Consider the following 11,819-nt stretch of genomic DNA (forward strand, 5'->3'; position numbering starts at 1 on the left):
AGGAAATCTCTTCTTGAGCAATATGAGGCTCAGTAACTAAATTCCAGCATCAGGGGTTAGTAGAAAAGGGACATAAAGAGTTGTTTACTTGTGTTAGTCACCAACTCTTTTCTCTACCAGAGGAAGACTTTAATTCACATTTGTTTTCTTATATGGAAAAGATATTCCCTTTAAAAATTGAGAGTTTCTTCCCCAAATTTGTGAGTATTAGCAATGATTAAATGATTCCAGCACTCAAATACAGTTTAAAGGGAGACATCTAGTTGCTATAACTGTAGCAACTCTCTAATTGCAAACTTAGACGCAATAGTACAGACCTATTACCAGAAATATCTAATTCAATAGAACTGAACATCTTCCTTTTTCCTGAAGATTAAAGGTTTCTGTTCTCAGTACCATACTTTTGTACTGATACCAAGAATATTTTTCAAAGATAAAAAGAAATATCATCCCTTCTAGTGTTCTGCAAGTCATCATCCTCCTCCTCCCTATCAGATAAAAATAAGGAGAATCCTTTTTTCCCCCTGACATAATAGTTTCCCCTTGATCTTCCTCCTAGTAAAAACTCCCTCACAAGCATATTAGTACATGCCTCCTTATCTTATAAATGGACAGTAAGATTTATTAACAGGTAGGAAGTGAATGAATACCTGAGGTCAGTAGTGATGAACTGCTCCTTAAGGTATACGAGATACACAGACATCCCCAGCACACCCACTCCCAAAATACTACTTCAGATAGTTACTGCATATGACATATACAACGACACAGTTTTCCTTAGTAAAAATGCAGACGAAAGTAAAAAAGCAGTTCTTTACTGCTTAGCTGATACTATAAATACTGAAGAAATTATTTTTCAAACCTTATTCAAGCTTTTACTGCTTATTTCTGTATTTGGGGTTGCCGGAGCGACTAAACAACCCCTCTCTCCCCTCCCCTAGACACAGACACACCACACCCCCTCCAAGCTCCATTCTGATGACTTATTCAGATGTTGGCTAATTGTGGTTATCTGGCTTCCAAGTGCTTGAAGAACTTTTGGCATCAGGATGAAGTGACACCCAGGAACATTTAATCTGTTAAAAAGGCCAGTCAGCACAGATTAATGCAGTAAGTACATGCCTCAAGGAGAGCCTGTTTACATTCTTAGAGGGTAATAACAAAGAGCAGAGAAGTATATAGGAGTAAAAATAAGATTTTCATACAAGTCTTACCTGAATCCTTAACAAAAATGTGTAAAGGAAATGGCATAACAGGACACCTTAAGCAAAACATCAAGTTAAACTAATACCTGTCTGCAATGCAATCAGTAGTAAGGAAGTTTTAGGAATCCGTTCTGGAAGGAAAAGACATTTACGGGGGAGATAATTGACATGTATTTTAGCAAAATTGCACATCAGCTCCGTTTTTCAGCTCCTTTCTCTCTCACAATGCATCTCAGATCCTCACTCTAGTGTTGAATGGTTTCAAAGAGGCTGTTTTGATGTGGTTCTTTTGACAATGAGCAATGACACAAACTATGTGGAAAATATTTTTGGAAAGTAAGCAACATTCAGTTTGTCTGCTAAAAGTCTAGCAGAAAAAGGGATCCTTTTGCAGCAGTGTTCCTCAATGACATCCTGATATTTAGCTACATAAGGTCACCACTTATATCATTTTGTCTCACTTCCTCCTTACATATTCAAGAACACCTTTTTTTTTTTTTTCCAAATATGTTTGAATCCAAATCTGGAGACAATTTGAATCACCTGGAAACCTTCCACACCCCCAGAATTTGCCAGACCATTCCCTTTACTTCAAGCATTTTTAGTTCTTTGCATAAGTCAATGTAAACATTCAACCTGTAAGTATCTTCCTGTGGCTTTAATTTGGACATGACTTGCTGTATTTTAAACTATTTCTTACAGGAGAGAGTTAATGGAATTTCTAAATTCAGAGAGAAAGCCTCCGGAGGGTCTCTTCCTTCCTTCCTAACTCAGGGCTTGCAACAGATAGGAGAGAGTCAATCATTAACATTTGGGGTAGTCAAAAGGCATTAAGTATAAAAAGAACTTCCACAGATTTACCTCCAGAAAACCTATCTCCTATTCCATATTCAACAGGCTGCATTTTATTCAACTTACACACAGAAACTGGTACTGTGGCTACTTACTGCTTTATGTCTTTGAGGCTTGAATAACTTCAGTTGCAGAAGGAAAAACAATGGAGTTCTTTGCAAAAGCATCATATGGTGCAGCAACATGGGTTTAGATACCATCTAAGAGACACTGCAATTTCACTGGAACTGTTTGATTTAAAAAGAATCTCAGCACAGCAGACGTTTCGCATAAATAATATGGATCTTAAACTAAACCACCTTCCTCATGTAGCTTTCTAGCTATCCTCCACAGTTTGAAAGGTTAACAGGAAAAAAGTAACACTGAAACCATGAGCAAATCAAAGGCTTAGACTTAATTACTACACTGACATATAGAGAGCATATAGCTTTTCCAAAGTAACTGTAGGTTAGTATTTTAAGCTAGAATTATTAATATCACATAATAGTTAATAGATTATGCCCTTTAGGAAGGATAGAAGGTTACAAAAGATTTACAAGAATCTTAAAAATCCACCTGTAACAATGCCCTGGCCCTAAGGCTGCTATTTTGTGTCAGTCTGATACACCAAAGTATCACTGTATAAACCTGTTCCCTTCAATAAGTAGCTTTGCCAACATCTAATCTGAAACTCCCATTAAACCCAAACAATTTACAGAAGGCAACAGTAGAAACAACTTTTTTTGCCAAAAGCTTTCTAGATACTTTCAGAGTGTTACGTCCCTCTTTAGGTCTTTCAACCTCAGTTTGTTTTGAGTGGTCTTTAAACCTTTTCTCAAAATTGCATATTAATATGCATTGATTTGATTATATTTTTATTTCTCCTCAGAGAGATGCATTTCTCACCACAATGGCAGGCATATAATAGGTTTATAGGCAGATAATATCATTTGCAGTCTGGGATATAGGTTTTTTGGACCTTTCAGGAGAATTAAAAGGCGATTTAAATCAAGAAACGCTAAGTATTCCTGTTCTAAAGCTAATCCTTAACTAGTTCCAGCCTGTAATTCAAGGGAGGCCTATGAACAAGGAGAAGCTAAATATAAATGGAGAGAAGTATGCTAATATTGACTTACTGGAAAGCAATAAAGTAAGGAAGTCAGCAAAAGCACTACTTAAAAAATCATCTTAAAAGAATGAGAAAAAAAAATATTAAAGCTTCAGAGGCCTTGTCAACACAGTGAGGAGAGGATCATGTTACATGGATGCCACTGTATTGTTATTTAGGAAGGCTTTTGTGCATCAGTAAACTAGAAGATTAATTAAATTTTTTTGCATGGGAATACCAGCCTCAGTACTTGGAATGCAAAAATGTATTTCGAAATGGCTAAGGATTCCACCCCTACTTCACAAAACCCATTAGCAGATGTCCACAGTTAAAGCGGATGTCATATAATTGAACAGTCCAAGAGAGTCTGTTCACTGCCCTCTACACTGTGTGAGCAAACACTCCTGTGCTCTTTACAGACATGAATCAGTAGCTCCACATGGCATTTTCCTCTGATAAGCAAACACATCCATTTTGGCCATTACAACCCTGGGAACCTCTGAACTTTATTCCATCACAGAGAAGATACTGCAGTATGTTTCCTTCCAAGAAATTAATACCAGCAAAATTAGTTCTTGAAAATTAATCAGTGCCACTCAAATACTAGGGGGAAAAAATTTCCAGCCTCAGGACACACAAACCACACACTCTTTTTGGAGTAGAGAGTACAGGCAAGATTTGGCTGGGGGCACGTGTGAAGGGGTAAACTTTCCCATCATTTTTTGCCAAAAAACTGAACTAGCTTGCCATAACCTAGCTAATAATTAACCTAACATACACAATTGAATTAATTGCACAGGCATTTCCCTCTTTTTGTCACAAGATGCTACACACAGTTCTTCACCTCAGCTGCACACATGGAGACAGTCACTGAACAAGAAGAGGTACTAAAACACAACTCTGTAGATCATGGCCAAATATTTGAAAAACACAATCTCCCAACAAGAAAGCAAATATGAAAACCACATAAAACAAATTCTGTTTTCCTATCACCTTGTTGTTAAGGTTATCGCATTAACTAGCCCACAAGTGGCTTGATTTATAAAAGCAGACTGGAATGTACTGCATTAGCTTAGTATCAAAATTGGGCCTTCTACAACACAAAGTGTGAAGTCTCAGCTAACCAAGTTAAGCCAAAAGACGGACACGAGATCATTAATTTTTTCATGGCAACCACGTTATAAAAGTTTCACAATAATCCCTGCCACAGTAAATGCACGCAGGATGACCAGATGCAATATGAAGGAACTGGGGAAAAGCTGTATTTTCCAACAGATTTCTACAGGACACACCAGTTTTAGGCAACTTTTCAGAGTTCACACTTGTACTGTGGAGCTATAAAGGATTTTCAAGACATAGCTGAATATAATATTTAACAACCTACCAGCATTAACGATGGCATCAACCTCAAGCAGTGTAATGTCACCTCTATAGAGAGAAACTTTCTCACTCAGACTTTTCTTCCCTTGCAGATCTTCTTTAGCGTTTTCACCTACAAACCAAGAAAGCAGAAAAATCAGGTTACAAGCGTGGGCCCAAGGTCGTTATTTACAAGCCCTGAACAGGCAGCAATCTAGTGACACTACTGCTGTCAGACTGCAGCATCTTTCGGTTTCACCTCGAGAGGGCACCGGCAACCCACAAGACACCAGCACTGCCCTAACATCACACTGCTTGCTTGCTACTTGTTTCCGAATACAAGCTAGTAGGAAGCACTGAATCCTAATCCATATACCATTTGATTACAAAACTGTAAAACACACATATTTTTTGAAGTGAGATCCATCAGTAATTTTATTTGGTAATCACAAGGGTGCAAACTGCAAAAACAAATTGAGGAATTAATTAAGATTACCCTCCTAACTAGAGTAATTTCTCCAATCCAGAATAATACCAAGTGAGTACAAAAATACACAATCACACCATTTGCCAACAGCCCCAAAATTCAGAATTACTTCTGAAGACATGTAGCCAGACAACAAGCCTGAAAAAAAAATCCATGCAGATTTTAAACTTGGAGCTTTGTCACCTTAAATTGCTCAGCTAGGAGGAGGCAGGTGGTGAAGACAACATACACTAGGCTGGCAACAGATTTGTTACTAAATAATGTTACCATAGTTCCCTTATTCCTGTAAACTCCTGAGATTTTGCATCACCAAATTGTGGCGGTGCAAGTGGCTGCAGCCCCTGAAGACAAAACAGACACCAAGCTGTGGTGGTCAGGCCCCGAGGTTTAATGCCTTGCTCTTAATTAGGGTGACAGCCCATAATCCCCCAGTTCAGTTATCTACATACTTTTGTATCGTTGGTTAATATTTTCCCCTCCCTATTTTATGTATGGGTCTATGGATATTTATTTCCCTTGATTTAATACGTCTAAGTTCTAGAAAGTTCTGTTGTACTGGTCACCCCATTGGTTCCTTCCCTAAGTCCCTCCTTTGTGTTATTTCCATTGGTTCCCTTCCCCGCTACTCTACCTCCTGTCAAGTATTCCATTGGCTGTATCCCTTACCCCGACTTTCCTTTCCCCACTATAAAATCCCTGGACCCTGTCAAAAATTTGGCTTTTCGTCTTCTCCCCCACCCCCCCATCGTTTCACCTGAATAAACCTTCTGCGTGGAACTTATACGGAGAGTCCCCTCTCTCCGCTTCTTCGCCTCCCCCTGCGTGCTCTCACGCTCTGCTCAAGGGACAGCTCCCTCGGGTGAGGAACGCCTCCCCTCTGATCCTTTTGTGTGTGCCACCGTAAATCACAGGCTGCGCAGCTAGACCTCCGGGCTGCTCTTCGAGCCAGCACGCGTGGATTTTATCATTATACCAAATCACTTCATTTACATCCGATTCAGTCTATAGAAGAGTTCAGTTACCTCAAACCCTTGCACAAACATACTGCCCAAAGCTTCACCAAGTTAGACACGCACATCACAGCAATGAACTGAGGAGGGAAGATTATTAAATTCACTTTTACTGTTACTTTTTAAACATTCTTTCCAACACAAGTCTCAAGAAGCTTGAGTTCATCTATTGGTCAGAAATAGAACTCATTTCTTGAGGTAACAAAAGTGTGAATCAATTCCAAATCTTCAGAACAAGTGAAGCTTGATGACAGGCAAGAAGAGTCCTCAATATTTAGTGAGAAGGTAGAAACAGCCCAAACAAATTTGTTCCTCTAGTCTCACCCTCCATTTTCATCAACTCAAGAATACCAACTCAGACGTGTCAGCAGTTCCTTGCTGAGCACTGGAGAGCACATCCCCAAGCTCCTGAGGCCCAGTCCCACAACGGCAAGATAGAGCAGCAGGCTGACACAGCCACACACTCACACCCTCTGGCCTGGCCTTGCCTTGACATTCCCAGCCTCTGGCTGCCAGGCAACAGCCTTGTGACATCACAGCTGATGCCACCACCTTGCACAGACCCCGTGGGCACTGCTCGGCTCAGCTCAGGGTGAGGGCGAGAGATCGCAGCTCCTCAGGCAGCTCCGCCATGCTCCGCCCGGGGCTCTCCCTGCTCCTGGGGCTCTGCGTGGCCTCGCTGCTCCCCAGCACCCTCAGAGCTCACAGCTGTCCCAGCAGGAACACGGCCCGGCTGCACGTGCCAGCCCAGGACGTGCAGCAGCCAGACACTGGCACAGGCAGTGCCAGCCTGTGGTTGGTGCAGGTGCACTGCTGCACCTTCTTAGCCCTGTCCCTGCTGCTCGCCGTGCTTTGCCTTGGATGCAGCCTCCGGAGAAAAGCCGAGAGGCAGCGCAGAGAGGTGAGGGCTGGGGACCAGGCAGGTGGGATGGTGCCAGGGGGCCGGGAGCTACAGCGTGGAGGGAGAGGCCTGCCAGCCCCTGTGCAGAGGAAAGCCTGGGCAGGCACCAAGGGTCCTCTGCCTCTTCCCCAGCCCTGTGCCCGAGCCCAGAGGCAGAGGTGGGGCTCAGCCCCCTTCCTCCCAGGAGGAAACAAGGACAGGCTGAGGCACAAGAACAAGACAGATCCTGCCCGAGGTCTTCTCCACACAAGCTGTGGCCTGGGGCAGCCCAGCCAGGCCCCAGCTTCCCCAGGAGAGCCCAAGGGGCTCAACCTGAGGCACCTGCGCCAGCGCTGCCTGCGGGGGGACGTGCTCCAGAGAGGAAGGACTTAGACGAGGAGGCAGTGCTTTTCTCTGATTGAGAAAACAACACCTGCTAGGCAAATGGAGCAATATACTGCAAGATTTCCAATCCAGCCTTTTTATTATTATTATTAAAATTATTTATTAAATAAGACAGCTTTTATTTCTGTTTTAACTTTAGTCTTGCAAACAAGTTGACTTCAATTCTTATGAGGAAGTGAAGTCAATGGCCACTAAATCATCTCTGCATACACACTCATGAATGATGGAGTTGATCCTGGTACATCCGTTCCAAAATTTGAGGGTTTAGGCTGTTACTGATGACACACAAGAGTGGAAACGCTGCTGTAAGTCCTCCTCTTGTCTCCTCTGCCCCAACCTCAGCAACACAATACAGCTGAAAATCTTCACCAGAAACAGTTGAACATTCATGTCCCACCCCCACTTTTTCCCCTCTAGACCCAGCCATCATCCTCTAACCCTCTGCCTATACAACCCAATTTCATTTAGCTCTTCCTCCTACATCATCCTTTGATCCTTCAGTCATATTCAAAACATCTCAAGAGTCCATAGAGCCACAGCTTCAAGTAGGATGAGGCTGATTAGCTGAGCTCTTCACACCAAATACAGGAAATAGGCAGTCCTAGCCCTCAGCTTTGTTTACAACTCCTTCCAGCTCACCCCAAAGGAAAAGGGCTTTTACAGCTTACACAAGGGTAGAAAAACGCATTCGATTGAGTCAGCAGCAACTGCACTTGAAAAGAAAACGGGTAAAGTTCATCTGAACCAAGTGGATGAGGGACTGTCAGAATATCTCACTAGAGGGAGCCCCCACCCAGGACATAAATGTACTCAGCTGGTACAAGGGACAAGGATGGCACAAACCTACAGCATTGGAAAATCAGCCCTGAAACTCAATCAGTGCTCAAATAGCCAGGGTTTTAAAGTCTAGTATACTTTAAAGTATATTAATTTTTTAAACAGGTCTCAAGCTTCCAATTACAGAAATCCCCACAGCAATACCAAAGAGTTTACCACTAGAGGGAGGAGAAAAACCTACAGCTGGAAGAGCTTATTATAAGAAAAACCATTACATTTGCATTTTGAAACGCCTGTTAATGAAAGAGTAGAGCACACACAAAGTAGTAAAAATAGGTACCAAAGCCCCATAGTATAAAGCAATACCTATGGCAAAGTAAAAGTCTCTTGGCACTCCATGAGCAAAAGCCGGTAGGAGAAATCAAAGACAGAACAAGTGAGAGCGACTGATGGCAGTGAGGCTCACAGGCTCACACTGTTATAAGGGAAGTTTGTTAAACAAGTCAGATGACACATTTCTCCTCAAGTTCATAAAAGCAAGTAGCAGACTGGATTGCAAGAAATAAAAGCTGAAAATGGGAGAGTTTCCTCATTTCTAGTCAGCTTTAGAATTCACAGCTGAAGGAAGTAAATTAATTCCAAGTTCAACAGAAATAAGTCTGCTCACTACTTCATCCCTGCTACAATGGCTACTAGCAGAGACATGTATCCCCACAACGAAGGCTTCTGTAAGAGGACCTGGAAAAAGAACCTGAGCAAGGGACAAGAATCACACTATCCCCAGACAAGAGGCAGCCCTTCCACTCCTGAAAGAATCCTCAGCAAATATTTGACTAGGAAACTAAACCATTTTTCTTGGGTTGCTGAAAAACACAAAGGACATGAGCGAGCATTAGGAGTGCATCTGACGCTGGGGGAATGTGCACCAACAATTCTGCTACACGCTCTGTGCTTTTTCCCTTAGGTGCCTATTTTTTTTTAACTTAAAGCTTTGTTTTTGCAAGTTTCCTGTACAGACTAAAAATAATGAACTATTAGCAATTACTAACCTCACATCTAACACAACTTTCCATTCCATTTGTTCCTGTATAGGCTTATGGAGCGTTAGAAAAGACAGATTGTAAGACCTGTACTATTATGTGTCTGCTTCTACTCCTACTAGGCATGGATGATTGTACAGGAAAGGCAATTGCTTATCTAAATCAAGATAAGCATTATTTCCATATGTTCCATCACCAGGGGAAAAGCATTCACAGATGCACTGTAGTACTTCAGATTTGTAGAACAGATTTGCTCTATCACTTCTTGGACTTAAACGAGATCAGAACCTGAGCACAAGGAAGAAACATCTGTTGCAGACAAATCACTTTCTACCCAGCCAAAAACGCAGCACAACATGCAAGTCAAAAGCACTTGATGATGAACACAACACCTTCTCCCTGGCTGCATACTCTGCCAATATGGTCTGTTTCAGCTAATTACCAGGAGGCGTAATTGTATTAGCCAATGACTACAGCTAAGTACCAAACTCCAGAGGCAAACAGACACCATGAATCACAGAATGGATGTGGTTGGGTGGCACCTCTAGTGACCATCAAGTCACCCAGAGCAAGTCGTCCAGGACCCTGTCCCAGTTGAATTTAAAGTATCTCCAAAGACAGAGATTCCACAACCTCTCCAAGCAACCTGTTCCAGTGTTCAGCCAGGCTCACAGCATGTGTGTGGTTTTGGTTTTTAATGCTCAGAAAGAATTTCCTCTTTCTACTTGTGCCTACTACCTCTTGTCCTGTCACCATGTACCACAGAGATGAGTCTGGAGAAATAGATCTCTTTTACACCCTCCACTCTATGTTTATAAACACTGAGCAGATCCCATCTGGGGTATCTCTTCTTCAAGCTAAACTTCAGCTCTCTAAGTCTCTCCAGGCACAGGAGGTGCTCCAGTTCCCTAATCGTGTTTTAATGATCTTTGTGGCTCATCTGGTGCATTAACTACACTTCTCAGTTCTACACCACTGACCAACCTGCTGAGGTCACACTTTGCTCCATCTTCCAGGTCAGAAGGTCATGGTATTGCTTATTCAAGGTTCTACAGGAGGCATGAAATATCCCCCATCTGAGGGGCTATAACTCACCCCTGCACAACTACTGCAAAAAGCCCTGAGCTCGCTCACTCAGACCAAGTTTAACATAGTGATATATGGCTACCAGCAGCCCTCAAACAAGGTTGGAAGTATGAGCCTTGACATTTTAGCCACATGTTTAAATGGGAGCCATTGAAGATATTTACACATTACAGAGGTAAAGAGTGGTGTACCATGAGAATTGATCAAACAGCCAGTCAGTCTGAACAACCCACACAACGCTCATGCAAAATGCAATTTTCTTGTGTTACAAGGTCTTGCATAGTCCTTAAACAACCTTTTTCTCAGTCTATCCCACACAGCTCTCTGTATCCCCAAAATAACAAAGCTGAGAGGCAAAAAAACCCTTTAAGTCTGGAGAGAAACAAGTAGAAGGAAAAGAGAAGCCTGCTTTTTTTACAAAGGTTTGTTAACCAAGAGAAGACTTGGTTTGGAATGCAAAAGTACCAAAGAACAAAGTTTGAGAAAGGAGTAACAACAAACAAGGAGAACAAGAACAGGAATACATTCCCAGTTCTAATTTGTGATGCACCCTTATCTGCAGGGACATGCAACTGTCAATTCATAAATCAAAGTCTTCTCACTTCAGCAGCATGCACATTGACAGCAGACACAAGTAGGCTGAAGCCCTTGGGTATTTGTGCGTTTACTTGGAGAGTCAGCATCCAGCTGCTGTGGTTGCTAGGCTTGCTGAAGATTTCATGATTTAGGGTCCATAGAAAAGGCTGCTGGTTCAGCTGTGACTCAGAAGGAGCTGTGCTTTGTCTGTGTGAAGAAACCCATTAAATCACTGTCTTGTTTGGTTGGTTTTATAATGTGGACTTCAGAGGGATTCCAGACTTTGTAATGATATAGTGGAATAAAAATGCTGTTGGATATGGTATTTTGCTAAGTTCTTGCCCAAGCCTGATTATCAGTACCTCACTCTAGGTGACACCAAGAATTTCAATATAGATTCTTCTCAGTGAATGGCAGCCTGAGTTGTACTGAAGTACATTAAATTGTCAGCCAAGGTCACATGGAGGAAAGAACTACACAGCATTGCCTCAGACTCAATTCCTACTTTTTAATCTCCCTCTACTACAGACAGTTCATAATTATCAGCGGAAGTTCAAAAATGGAGACAAACATATGACACTCCTTTAGATCACTGTTCATTGCCCCATGACTATGTTGATACTTGTCTACAAAGCTAAAGGACTACAAGTGATTCCACTTCACTAGATTCCTTCCAAGACAAAGCAGATCCCTTCACTGCAAGAGCTGTGTCTTGGCAATATCACAGCATTCATACAACCATTCCTGGTGTGTTCAAATTGATCCAGTACCACTTGGGGTAACTATGAGCCTTCATCCAAAACATACCACTAGCAGTGCAGCATTCCTCCACTCACCTTTATGAACTGGCTGGAAAAAAACTGACTTTTCATGACCAACCAGGTATTTAGTCTTCAGCAGCACCTGTTATACTTACCAAAATGTGAGAACACATTTTAAATGGGTGAGCACATACAGCATCAAGGATTAAAATAAGTTTATAGTGGGGATCCACCAAAACATTACTTTCATTCATTAGCTTATTAAGCAGTCAGACAATTTTTATACTGTGTTTT

At 42.0% G+C, this 11,819-nt stretch overlaps 1 protein-coding gene across 7 annotated transcripts in view; it reads right to left on the reverse strand.

Annotated features, from left to right (window-relative positions):
- MACROD2 (MACRO domain containing 2) overlaps window positions 1–11,819 on the reverse strand; it is an 888,200-nt gene that overhangs the window by 865,083 nt on the left and 11,298 nt on the right. For all 7 annotated transcript variants that reach the window (XM_017745239.1, XM_017745241.1, XM_017745240.1 and 4 more), the window contains exon 2: window positions 4,529–4,636. In XM_017745239.1, coding sequence (XP_017600728.1) covers window positions 4,529–4,636 — 108 coding nt within the window. The remainder of the gene's footprint in view (window positions 1–4,528; window positions 4,637–11,819) is intronic.

Source organism: Corvus brachyrhynchos, unplaced genomic scaffold, assembly GCF_000691975.1.
Source record: "Corvus brachyrhynchos isolate BGI_N302 unplaced genomic scaffold, ASM69197v1 scaffold69, whole genome shotgun sequence".
In the NCBI taxonomy this organism is placed as follows: domain Eukaryota; kingdom Metazoa; phylum Chordata; class Aves; order Passeriformes; family Corvidae; genus Corvus; species Corvus brachyrhynchos.